At 38.0% G+C, this 14,406-nt stretch overlaps 1 protein-coding gene across 5 annotated transcripts in view; it reads left to right on the top strand.

Moving 5' to 3' along the window:
• LOC125884047 (protein Dok-7-like) overlaps nt 1–3,246 on the top strand; it is a 60,987-nt gene extending 57,741 nt beyond the window's left edge. For all 5 annotated transcript variants that reach the window (XM_049568781.1, XM_049568783.1, XM_049568780.1 and 2 more), the window contains one exon: nt 1,424–3,246. In XM_049568781.1, coding sequence (XP_049424738.1) covers nt 1,424–1,560 — 137 coding nt within the window. In that variant the 3' untranslated portion in view covers nt 1,561–3,246. The remainder of the gene's footprint in view (nt 1–1,423) is intronic.
• Nucleotides 3,247–14,406: the final 11,160 nt, after the last annotated feature.

Here is a 14,406-nt window from a genome sequence, read left to right as displayed (position 1 = left end):
GTCATTAATATAGGCCTATATTATATCTACAAGTGCACGTCACACACTGAGCGAGCCGCCTGTTAATGACGCTGTGGGCTAATGGGCATGTAGCTACTTCCATGTTTCAGATGATACGTCATGTTTGTAGTCGACCAATGAAGATGAGTTTACATATCACCTTGGGTTCGTCCTTCACCTTCTCAAAATGATCCCGCACTTTGGATTTCCTGCCCGACATGTTGTTAACTAGCCTGTGGAATAACCGCAGGTATCAGCCCTGGAAATTAACCTGACTCCTGTCTGACTGCTGGGCGTGGGCACTTCCTGTGTCTGTCCTTTCAAATTAAACTCCCACATGGTCCAGTCATTCAGGTTTTGATTTATTTTGACAAGGCGCAGCTCCTAATAGAGTTTCACATTTGTTTTTTGTTTGTTTTTTCCCCCACAACTAAGTGACCAATGAAATCTTGACGATTTATGACCTTTCTGGTCGACTAACGTTTGGTCCACTATTAGGGGCAGCCTTAATATACTGGCCCAGGTGCGCTACTGGTCTTTGCGTGAGGCTGTTTGTGCAGACGTGTTTTAAATAGTAAGGTTTCAGTGAAAATGCATGTGGAAGTGCTGAGCTTGCAACTGGACAAATAAGACTTGGATTATACAGCACGAGATGTGTGAGTGTCTGTAAATGGATGGTTTGCTATAGTTTTGCTGCTGTTAAATGTGACCCCCTATGACTTCAATTCATCAAAAATTTTCTCAGTTTTTTGATTCTTTGTTCACTGTGGAGGCATGTGAGAATAACAAAGTTTTCTTTTTAGTTGCCCCGTAACACGTGGTCATCATCATGTCATTGTTGATCATTTGGGTGGTGTATTCTTTTAAATCAGAATTGAAAGCAAATCCATATCACACATCATGATAATTACCTTGCTGCACACTTTTTCTTGTCCCTTTGCTACGTACAGAGGGTGGACATAATAACAGGAACACCTGTGGAATCAAATGCCAAAATTAACTTTGTTAGGCTAAGAATTGTGGTAGAGAGGCATTGATTAATGCATAAATAGTTTTCTAGTATTGCTCTATGATGGAGCCACATTTGCTTACAGTATTTGTGCCTTGGCTGCAGAGCTCATATGGACAGTGTCACAGGATGAGTGGCCAGCAGAGACTCTGACTCTGGAAACAATCTGGGAGCCCCAGCTTGGCAGTGTGAAAGCGTTGGAAGAGAGAGAAACACAGTGCACATTACTCTCAAAGTGTGCTACAGTTGAGGCTGTGAAAGGTCTAAATTAAAAGCTTTCATTTAAAAATATATTCCTATAATTTTCTATCAATCCACCAATCATTTTAGCTCTGTTGAAGCAAGATATTAGCTCCACTATTAGACTTTCTTTGACTTACCTAAAGTTAAGAGGTCTGTTTTGTGTCTTGACAGGAAAGAGCTCCACCAAGTACGCCCAGATTGACATCACCGCCACAGAAACGGCCCACAAAGTTGGCACACAGCATGCCCTGGGTCGCCAGGAGGGCCTGCACACTCTGGAGCTGAGAAGAAAGGGGACACCACATTGATTTCTTCATCACTGAACTGATGATCTCAGCAGGATGTTTTTTTGCCCAAGACCAGTGTACTACATCAAACTCCAGTTTGAAGGAAACATCTCTCTGAGGGAGTTTTCAGTTGAGACTGTTACCAAGAGATCCTCAGAGGTTTGCTGTGGAATTCATTTTGGAATTCATCACATCATCCACACTTAAGTCCCAGGAAATATCTGCCCAATGTCCATTTCCTTAGATTCAGACTTGCCTCCATCATCACAAAGCAACCTAGAGATGGAGCCTCCTCAGAAAAGTTTGGCGAAGGATCAGGAGCAATTTTTCAATCTTGGTCTCCTTTTAGTCTCGAGCATTTCATTAAATGGCATTATGTCCGTGCAGGGGCCTCAGGTTAACTTGGAGGAAGATGTGCCAGCCCAGAGCTGAGTCAGCGGCCCCGATTAAACCCCCAGAGCAGAGGCATTTCACAGCTCACTCGGGCCATCCCTAATAACATGCAATATGCTGTTTTTGTCCCTTGTTTGGGAGAGCGGGGCAGGGTGGCAGCAGGAGAGGAGGCAGGGATGGTTGTTTATTCTCAGGAGGAGTTCACAGTTATTTATTCCTCAGTGACAACCACATCAGTAATTCCACATGTAGTTGCACGAAACTCACTTTTTAGTTTATTCATATTTGGGGAAACTTTCCATCCAGTCTTACTCAGAATGCTGCAGATTTCAGGCTCACTGATTTGAAAAAATGTACAAGTAAGAACAGGATTGTGCATGGTGACTTTTTGTTTTTGCCTTAGTGTAACCTATGGATTGGTGTTTATCAGAATCTCAGTGCTGCTATTGTTTGTTTTCCTCTACTTCCTAGTTCATATGGAGTGGGATTTACTATGGAAAGTGATCATCAATAATGCAAAGCAGAGAAGATAAAAGAAAATCTTTGAATGTTGATAATCATTCTGCAACAATACCTGTCTGGCACTCATGGCCATTGTTTGTCGAACTTGTGTATTTTAAAAGAAGTGTTGTTTTTTATACTTGCTGAGGTAGTTTAAGTCCTTTTTTTATTATTTTCTTCAATTTTGCAAAAAAAAAAAAAAAAAGGAAAAAAGGTATTTAGTATGTGTTTCTAGGAGCTACTTTAGCAGCCTGTTTTGGTCTCATACCCGACTCAGATTACACTCTATTTTATTGTCTGTAAATACATTTTCTTTCTATTTAGCTGATGTGGCTTGTTGTAAAATATACATGTCAAGATATAATGTATGTACAGAAAGGATATATGGAAAGGGTTCAAGGACAGTGCCTGCCTCCTACGGCACTATTTTTTCATGCATACTTTTTTTCTTGTAAATTATTTACAGTAAAGTACTGCTTTGATGTGCATGTTCACTTTTTCTAGAGCTACAGTAAATCATATATTGGACTTTTCTTCCCATGTACAGTTGTAAACCAGTTTGGTACAACATTATATAAAGCACCTGTACAACTGACGTTTGTTTTCATTCATCACGAAGTATCGACACTAAATGTCGACTGATCTACAGTATGAAGGCAATCTGCTCTGATCATGCTAGCAGAATATATGTAAAAAAAAAAAATTAAACGTTTAGGCTATACAGTGTCCCACTGACATAATTATATCTTGTTATAATCAAACTCCAAGTAAAAAGAAAAGTTAAAATATTTAATTTGCCAATAAATAATTTAAGTCCATTTTATTTATACAGCCCAGTGTCACCTGCTTATTCTATCTATCAACAACTAAATTAATGTTTGGGTTCAAAAAAGAATCATGAATTCCATTTAAATGCTTTTAAATTTAGTATGTCATAGAAAATGTCATGTCAAATGTCAAAAATGGTACAGTATACTATGCTATAAAAATTTGAATAAAATCTCTCATTGTATAGTATCCAACAAAATTATTAAAAAGGTCATAATGTAGTAGGTCATATAAGTAATTAAAAATGTCGTAGTACAGTAGGTCATAAAAAAATCAGAGACAGTACAATAGGTCATTAAAAGTCAAAGTACAGTATTCCATTAAAAGTGTGATGAAAAATATTGTTTTATAGGTCATAAAAGAGTGATAAGTGAGTCACAGTTAAGTGAATTATGAAAATTTATACTACGGTAAATACATTATTAAAAAAAAAGCCATAGGATAATATTCCCTAAAAGTAATTTTTGACAAAAGTCATAGAAGAGTACACCAGTAACCAAGTCATAAAAAAATGATAGAGTATGTCATTAAAAACTGTCATGAAAAAGTTATAGTAAAGTATGTCATTTAAAAAGTCAAAAACTGTCATAAAAAAGTTTTTAATGACAGTTTCACGATTTCTGATGACATGCTATTCTATGACTATTTTTCATGGTTTTGGACAACATACTATACTATGACTTTTATAGTATAGTATGTTGTCCAATATCATGAAAAAAAGTCATAGTATAGTATGTCGTCCAATATCATGAAAAAAAGTCATAGTATAGTATGTCGTCCAAAACCATGAAAAATAGTCATAGTATAGTATGTCATCCAATATCATGAAAAATAGTCATAGTATAGTATGTCGTCCAATATCATGAAAAAAAGTCATAGTATAGTATGTCGTCCAATATCATGAAAAATAGTCATAGTATAGTATGTCGTCCAATATCATGAAAAAAAGTCATAGTATAGTATGTCGTCCAAAACCATGAAAAATAGTCATAGTATAGTATGTCATCCAATATCATGAAAAATAGTCATAGTATAGTATGTCGTCCAATATCATGAAAAAAAGTCATAGTATAGTATGTCGTCCAAAACCATGAAAAATAGTCATAGTATAGTATGTCATCCAATATCATGAAAAATAGTCATACTATAGTATGTCATCCAATATCATGAAAAAAAGTCATAGTATAGTATGTCATCCAATATCATGAAAAATAGTCATACTATAGTATGTCATCCAATATCATGAAAAAAGTCATAGTATAGTATGTCGTCCAATATCATGAAAAAAAGTCATAGTATAGTATGTCATCAGAAATCATGAAAAAAAGTCATAGTATAGTATGTCGTCCAAAACCATGAAAAATAGTCATAGTATAGTATGTTGTTCAAAACTGGATAAAAAAGTCATAGTATAGTATGTCGTCCAATATCATGAAAAATAGTCATACTATAGTATGTCATCCAATATCATGAAAAAAGTCATAGTATAGTATGTCGTCCAATATCATGAAAAAAGTCATAGTATAGTATGTCGTCCAATATCATGAAAAATAGTCATACTATAGTATGTCATCCAATATCATGAAAATAGTCATAGTATAGTATGTCATCCAATATCATGAAAAAAGTCATAGTATAGTATGTCGTCCAATATCATGAAAAAAAAGTCATAGTATAGTATGTTGTTCAAAACTGGATAAAAAAGTCATAGTATAGTATGTCGTCCAATATCATGAAAAATAGTCATACTATAGTATGTCATCCAATATCATGAAAATAGTCATAGTATAGTATGTCATCCAATATCATGAAAAAAGTCATAGTATAGTATGTCGTCCAATATCATGAAAAAAAAGTCATAGTATAGTATGTTGTCCAAAACCATGAAAAATAGTCACAGTATAGTATGTCGTCCAATATCATGAAAAAAAGTCATAGTATAGTATGTCATCAGAAATCATGAAAAAAGGTCATAGTATAGTATGTTGTCCAAAACCATGAAAAATAGTCATAGTATAGTATGGCATTCAAAATCATGAAAAAAAAATTATTCCTAGTATGTTCTCAAAAACGATGAAAAAAAAAAAGTCAAAGTATAGTATTTTGTCAAAAAAAAACATGAAAAAAAGTAGTGGGCTAGTTCCTTCTGATGCATGACAATGCCCAGCCTCGTGTGGCTGGAGTGTGTCAGCAGCTCCTGGATGAGGAAGGCATTGATGCTATTGACTGGCCCGCCGGTGGCTGACTGATGCCCTGATCCAGGTCTGGGAGGAGATCCCTCAGGAGACCATCCGTGGTCTCATCAGGAGCATGCCCAGACTTTGCCCAGACACACTACTGAGCAACATTATGAGTTGTCCTGAGGAAATTCACAGAAGTGGGATAAGCCTGTGATCTAATTTTCCCACCTCGATTTTGGGTATGATTCTGAATCCAGTCCTAAATGAGTGAATGATTTTGGTTTCCATGGACTGTTCTTACATTATTTTGTTTTCAACGAATTACACTATGTAATCAATAAAGATTTTCGTCTTGAATATTTCATTTATAGAGATCTGGGATGTGCGATTTCAGTGTTCCCTTTACTTTTTGGGCAGTGTACGTCGTCCAAAAATCAAGAAAAAATGTCATAGCATAGTATGTCGTCCAAAATCAAGAAAAAAGTCATAGTATAATGTGTCATCAAAAATCAAGAAAAAATGTCATAGTATAGTATGTCGTCCAAAATCAACAAAAAAGTCATAGTATAGTATGTCGTCAAAAATCATTAAAAAATGTCATAGTATAGTATGTCGTCCAAAATCATGAAAAAATGTCATAGTATATAGTATGTCGTCCAAAATAATGAGAAAATGTCATAGTATAGTATGTCGTCCAAAATAATGAGAAAATGTCATAGTATATAGTATGTCGTCCAAAATAATGAGAAAATGTCATAGTATAGTATGTCGTCCAAAATCATGAAAAAATGTCATAGTATATAGTATGTCGTCCAAAATAATGAGAAAATGTCATAGTATAGTATGTCGTCCAAAATAATGAGAAAATGTCATAGTATAGTATGTCGTCCAAAATCATTAAAAAATGTCATAGTATAGCATGTCGTCCAAAATCATTAAAAAATGTCATAGTATAGTATGTCGTCCAAAATAATGAGAAAAAGTCATAGTATAGCATGTCGTCCAAAATCATTAAAAAATGTCATAGTATAGTATGTCGTCCAAAATCATGAAAAAAAGTCATAGTATAGTATGTCATTAAAAACTGTCATAAAAAATGTCATAGTAATCTATGGTGTTTCAAAACTTGTGTGGATGGTGTCACAGGATCAATTCTGGCCAGCAGAGATTTAGTTTGTATCTGCAGTCAAAACATTTTTGCAGGAGAGGACCTGGGAGCCCCAGCTTGGCAGTTTAAAAGCTTGCAAGAGAAACTCAGTGCACATTATTTTCACAGTGTGCTACAGATCAGGCTGTGAAATATATACACACACACACACACACACACACATATATATATATATATATATATATTTGAATAGTATACCAGCTCTCAGAGCGACATGATTCGCATTGACTTGTCACACAGTCACTCCCACTATGGACATTAGCTTCGCTGACCTGGAACGAAACCATACAGGTCAGCGAAGCGTGTCTTGGAAACTCATTTGCTCATTAAATTTAGTCAGAGACAGTAGAGGAATAAAGCATAATTGGCTGTCTCTGTGGTCAAATATTGATATAAATAAATTAATGTTAATGCCATCGAGAAACTGGTGGCAGTAGTTAAATGAACTATGCAAATCCACAGACAGCTTGCGTGTAATTGCAGTGCCTGATTTTGAAGCAAAGAATGGCAGTTTAGTTGTTGTGGTTAGAGTTTTAATCCCTCCCATCCACAGTGAATATGCCAAAGTTTTAATTCAGGACTACCAAAACTGTAGACTTGAGACTCGGACTTGAGTCAGAATTAACTGATTTGAGACAGACTGTGGTAAAAGTGCAAAATAAAAAGGAAAAAGCTGGCCATCCAAGGTTCGCATTAAGTTCACACATGCGTCTATCGAGAGATTTGACTGAGCCTCATTCACAGGTATTGAGACTCAATTGGCGACCTGCTTTGAGAAGACTTGACTTGAGACTCGGTTTGACAAGTCTTGGGGATTGAATCGAAACTTACTTTGACAAGACTTGGACTTAACATTCCAACTGACTTCAGACGAGCCTTAGAAATAGCTCTGCTATCTTCACTGTCACTCTATCAAGAAATGTGCTGGAGCATATAAATGCTGCCTCCCCACCATTACATAACTGAACAGACACTGTATTCAGATTCACGGGTACATTGGGTTCAAAGAACAAAGGCTGTAGAGGCAGTGTTTAAAGATCTGGGGCCATTCAATTTGTTCTTTGTACTGGTTCAATTATCTGAAATCTCCTTCGCCTTTTGGAAAATTACATCTACTGAATAAGTAATTGGTACTTGCAAATCAAACAGTCTGATTTGCTTTGTCAATCGTATACTTACTTGTCAGAAAACAAATTCAAACAACTCAATCTGTTTAATTATTCATGCAAGGTCATGTTCCCACCTCTGCTTTTTGGTACTTCATCACTAATCCCACCGCTCCTTTCATAGGACTCAGAAGAAATAAATAATCATAAATTATGCAGGAACGAGGAGAGAGATTATTCTCAAGCAACAGCACTTTCAGGCTAGACAGGAATTTCCTGCCACAAAGTGCATTAATAATTCTTCATGCACAATATTGTTGATTCTCAGTGTGCATCATCTGATGTCCAATGACCATAACTTGACCATTTACCTCAGTCACTCACTAAAGTAAGTATTTATAGATTGAGGTGGCAAAACACTTTGAATCAACATTTTGAGCCATGGGTTAGTCTATAGGCTCAGTCCACAGTAGTAGTTCCCTTAAACTGAAGCAGAGAACCTCTCATTCCCAACGATACATCAGTCCATGTAAACCATAAAACCTTCTGCTCTGTCACATTAACATGTGGAAAAAGAACCTCCTGGTTGAATACAGCTGTCCAGGACTTAGCCATATTCAGTGAATCAAAGGATATTTCAGTTCCTGATAACCTGTTGGAAGCTGATGCGGCATGGATATTATTCAGTTCAGTTGGTGCCCATTCTCCTCCAACTTTTGCTCAATGTTTACGGATGTTTACATTTGAAAGCCTCCGCAAAAGTACCAAGAAAGTTTACAAACAGGTGAGTTATTTTCTTGTCTTAAGGAGTGACTTGCGGCCTCATGCCACCACCATCCAAAGCAACCACAAAAAGACACTATTGTCCAAAGCAACCACAAAAAGACACCATCATCCAAAGCCAACCACAAAAAGACACCATCGTCCAAAGCCAACCACAAAAGACACCATTGTCCAAAGCCAACCACAAAAAGACACCATCATCCAAAGCCAACCCCGGAAAGACACCATCATCCAAAGCTAACCCTAAAAGACACCATTGTCCAAAGCCAGCCACAAAAAGACACCATTGTCCCAAGCTAGCCACAAAAAGACACCACTGTCCAAAGTCAGCCCCAGAAAGACACCATCGTCCAAAGCTAACCCTAAAAGACACCACCGTCCAAAGCCAACCACAAAAAGACACAATCGTCCCAAGCTAGCCACAAAGACACCATCATCCAAAGCTACAAAAAGACACCACCGTCCAGAGCCAACCCACAAAAGACACAGATAGTTTGAAAAATAGACATAAGAGAAGAAATTTAGTCCAAATTTAGGAGAGCTGATGGAGAGGCGGCTGGACGTGTCTGCACCCATGTCATCATCCAATGAAATACTAATGAAAGTAAAACACTAAGGTTTTCCTCCAATATGAAAGCAAGGAGCTTCATAACTACACTGCAGTGCCACATCAAAGTTAAAACAAATCCATGTCAATATAAATTATATATAGGCTATAGTGTGAACAAAAGAAGAACTGAGTCCCTTTTCTGTTGGTCCACTTTGTGGTGCACTTTGAGAGGACTGAGTTTGATTTGTTTAAAAAGACTATACGTGAAAAGACCCTTAATTGAAGTTTTACGGTATTCCACAAGATTGGACAGGAGAGAAACACTCAGAATTAACATTTATGCCATTTTTATGGTGGCGTTTCTATCCAGCCATAGAGATGCATTTCCTTGCATTTAACATGGAAATTCGGACACAAAATAAAACTGTGCAGAAAGAGGTGTTAAATATGTGACGAATGAAAGCCTGGCTGTGTTTTTGAGACTGTCATCGGTGCACTTCAGTTCCAAAGCAAAAAGCCACGGCACTGACTGCTCATTTCTCTCATGATATGTCTTATGGCATATAGAAAGAACACCATATGGACAAGATTAAGAACTTAATTTTCATTGGAGGTGGTCTTTAATTCATCCAACAGGTAATGAAAAAAAAAATTCATTTTCCCACTGACTAACGGTCTGATAATTGTGTTCTCTCACAACATGATATTGTTATTCATGCCGCTCTTTTCCTCATGTTTCAATTAATTTTCATTCTGTGTTGTGCACAGCGATAAATTGATTATTGCAGCACATGTTCTTCAGATGGTGTCTGGCAGAGCAACACAGATCATAAAGGACATGGAAATTAGTCATTTGTAGGGTTAATGTCTTTACCTGCCTTGAGATACAATACTGAACGTCAGACCAGACTGTGTATGTTACAGTATGTAAATATTAATCGTAATATCGCTGACATAGATGAGACTGAGGCATGCGTGGAGTCATAAAGTAGTTGAAACGGCTCACAAGTACGTAACGTCACAAGTGTTGAGTCTGGCTTTGCTAAGTGTTGAATGACAGCCTCTTAACTCGCGCACTGATGCTTGAACCTACAACCTCATGGCCTCTAAGTAAATGTTATGCTTCCACAAATAGCAGCTGATCGGCGTATCTGTCGGAAGAGATTTGTTGCAAATGGTCAAAGCCTGCAGGGTTTGGTAGCATTTTCAAACGGCAACCCAATAAACTCGAGCCGCTGACCTTTCTGCTCTGGTCATTGGGCCCCGGTCATCGGCCTTGTTCAGCCCAACTCAATTACGGCCTCTAATGTCTCACACAAACACACAAAGAGCCTCTTGCAGTCTAGTGCCCACAAGGCATCTGCAAAGGAAACAACGCCTTTATGCTTTTTTTGTTGCTTTTATTCTCTTTTGGCTGCAGCTGTTTGGCTGCCTGATGCCTCCAAGTTGGTTTTATTTGTGTTTCTCTCACTTTCAAAATTTGCTCATATGCCGCTAATAGTCTGTTATAATTTGCTAATTGCATCATAGTTGGTGGTGTAAGGACAGCTCAGGATACAAACATCATCATTATCTCCACATGAACTCACTGCTGAGCACTGAACGCAGACACACTAAACCGTACATCAGTGACGGTACATTAGCTCTCACAATATGTTCATTGACACAAGCTGATGGGTGTTTCGCTTCATGCTGAGCACTGAGTGTTCAAAGATGCCTTCAGCTTCCCGAATACCCTTTTTTCCTTTTATGGCCCTTTTTTTTGGTCTTACTGGGTCAGCTTGCCTGCAGATGAACGGCTCTATAAATCTTGATAAATGCTTGGTTCATTTCAGTTTCTACCTAAGCAGACACCTAAGCACCCCTCCTTATGTCCACACAGACACACAAATTATCATAAAGTGGAAAATGAGACGGCAACAGTATTTGTGAAGATTCCCCGGAGGCTAAATGTTCTGTATCGGCCCTAATAACACCACAACATAAAGGACATTTGGATGCGAACACTCCAGCTAACAAATTTGCTGTGTCATTTCTCAGTCTCTCATTATCTGTTAAGCTACCCCAGGCTGCGCTCCTAATCTGTAGTTATGATTCACTCACTTATAGCTTTGGGAGAGATGATCATGGTGTCAAATATTGATTGAGCACAGGCGAGTAACATATTTGAGCTCTTAGAATTCATCATATCACTGCATCAGAGTCATGTACCGACAGCTGCTACATTCTGCTATGCATTAGGGAATGTTACAGTAAAAGCGTTGAGTTTCTGACCTCCCTCTTTCCCTGTGACACATGGAGTGAGCTGTATTGCTGTAGTAAGCCTTGTTTGGGTGTGAGTTACATAATGCACCAAATGGGGGGCCGTTTTTTTTTTTCTTTTTGGTATCTGCTAGCAGCGACCAACAATGAATGTCCAGCCAAACACAAACACTTCAGCCTGATAATGTGATGCTCATCTGCTGACTGTTACTGAGAGGAGGACAACAACAGAAACTGTGAAGTGGCTCAGAGAACAAGTGCAGCGACAATCATCCACTTAGTGACATCATTACCTCGGTACTAAAGCTTTAGTTTTTTTTCCCACCTTTGTCCTCTCTATGGCAACTATTGATTTCCACTTGTCCTTTGTTGAGACAAAAATAATAATAGATTTTTTTTGTGTGTAGCACTTTTCAAACCATGGTTACAAAGTGCTTTACAAAATGCGAGATAAAATGGTCGCCTATACACCATCGAGATAAAAAACAAAAAAAACAGAAATACACAGAACATCAGACCTGATATAAGAGAGTGTGTGATAAAGATAAAGAAATAAAAGAGGGATAGAAACTAGACAAACAACAGATTGACTGTAAAAAGCCTCCTCCTCCTTTTACCCTTTCTACACTTTCTTATCTCACCTAAGCTCAGTTAAACCTCGCCTCGATGTTTACGTCTTGATTCTATCCTCGCTTCACTTTCCTGTCTGCGTTTCTGTGTTTTGCAGGATGACAGAAATGCTTGAGAAAAGTTGCTTTAAAATGCAGAACAGTTATCACAGTGAGCGCTGCGTGACACAGTGTGACTCAACTCAGCACGATACAAACGATCCTTTAAATGACTTGCTGATTTTGGGGAAATAACTTCTCACTTTTTCAAAAGGGATGCGAGTCGGAGCCTGGAGATGACACGGAAAAGTGATTCATGAGGAAGATCTGATTCCGTCCCGTGGCTTTGCTTTACAGTATGAGCTGATTGCCATATCCTGGGATGTTCTTTATATTTCAGTTGCTTCCTCTCATTAGAATAAACATTTTTTTAATAGTATAGCAAAGAGCACATGCCAGGATGTTTTCATAATTGACAGTTAAACAGGAAATGCATGCTCCAAAGTTTGAGGAGTATTTAAGCAAAACATTTAGCAAAATAACTGCAATTGTCCTCTTTACCACTCCTTTTAGTTTCTACTTGGACTTTGTAGATTGTGTATGTGTTTCTATCAAGCAGCAATGTCCAGGCAGAGAAATGAAGCTGACGTCAAAGTGCCAAAAACTGAAATTTCCTCCAATGGCAACTGTTCTCAAAGACCTCCATGTTAAAGTGCCCAACTTTACAGCAGAAATAAACATATTTACAGCCAGGTACAAAATCAGTTTTGGTCCCTACAGCTAATTTCAACATTTATGACAACTGTACGGGGGTGAATTTTTATACAACTCAACCATTTCCATTTTATTAAGGCTTAATTAAAGGCATGGCTGCTTTGAGAGGCAGACTGTCAGTACAATGAACCAGATCCACCCCTCACTCCTCCACAGCTCCACCCTCTCATCAAATATGGTCACTTGAAAGATGGTGATGGCCAAAATGCCAAACTTCAGGCTTCAAAACAGGGGTCCACAAGTCACAGTGGCTACATCCATTACTTGTCTACAGTCTGTGGTTCCTATATAGGTTGCTGTCCTCACAACACGCAGATATAAATATAACAGATTATGGTGACAGACAAGTGGCACATTCAGCATTTAAGTTTTGCACAAAGTGCTGGTGAAGCATCCCTGCTTTCAACCGAGATCAAAAACTAACTATGATTGGCATGATCAAAACCTTGGACGATATTGTAAGGTTCACAAGGTACCTCATCAGCCCTGCTCCCCATTACACAAACTGTGCGATCCACTGTCATACTATTTGGTATGCCAGAAAAATATTTCGTATGTCTCAATACATTGTATGTCAAATGCAGTATGCCTAAAATACCCGGATGTTCTACTACATCCGGTCTAATTTTGCAGTATGCAAGCCTGCATGCTTTTCTGGCCATTCTGACCCACAGTCCTCTGCACAGTGGACGTTACGTCACATCGACTGAGCCGCAAACAGATGACAGCTGATTGACAGCTGTCGCAAGTTGCAATGACAGATGACAGCACATTCAAGTGACTGATGACCAATCAAGTATGACATGAATATTGATTATTTAAGTAAAAAAAAAAAATCTTAAATATAACAAATAACAAAAGAACATAACTATAAAAATAGAACCACAGATGCAATTTCACTGTCACAAATATAATATAATAGAATGTACAACCTGTGCAGTTAAGTTAAACTACACACATTGCAAAGTAACAACAGCAGATCTCTCCTCAAAGTTCAGAGTGTCACGTTATGAGGCAGTAGTATGTCCCGATTGCGTGCATACTGCATGTAACAGTACGTACTTTTTAAGGGCAGCTGCAGTACCTCCTAAAAGCAAAAAGAAAAAGTATGGCATTCGGAACGCACCCAAAGCCTCTCCTCCTGCAATGGGCAGGAACATATTTCAATTCTGGCATGACCAAGGTATTAGGATTATCAGTAATCTATTCGAGGCAGAACATTTTTTTATCATTTGAACATTTACAGCCAAATATGGCATACCATCTAAACATTTTCATGGCTTTCTACATATCAGGCACTTTACCAACAACAATCTTAATTTGGCTGAAACTCAGCCAGTACTCTCTGCAATTGTCTCATATCCCACCTTTATGGAAGATTACAGTCCTTAAACACATTCAACAGTGACAGAAATAAAGGCATGTGAGAGAAGGACCCGGAAAGGTGGCATGATCTGGTGCAGAGGAGTCGATAGGGAAAATCTATCCACAGATTGCAGCACACTTCTCAAACACTTAGCACTTTCTATCCTGGGAGTTCTCTCCTATGTGTTAAGTGCAAGAAAGAGGTTGGGTCTTACATACACTGCATTTGCGCTGCTCTTTGATATTTAATTTCTGGGACAAAGTCTCACAGCAACCCGTTTTTCTTAAAGAAATTACAAATGAATCATTGTCTGTTTCTGCTGAATCTCTCAGAAAAGGTACTTTCTTC

This window comes from Epinephelus fuscoguttatus, linkage group LG23, assembly GCF_011397635.1.
Source record: "Epinephelus fuscoguttatus linkage group LG23, E.fuscoguttatus.final_Chr_v1".
NCBI classification, from domain to species: domain Eukaryota; kingdom Metazoa; phylum Chordata; class Actinopteri; order Perciformes; family Serranidae; genus Epinephelus; species Epinephelus fuscoguttatus.
The sequence above is the reverse complement of the archived record's forward strand: the minus strand, read 5'-3'. Positions and strand labels throughout refer to the sequence as shown.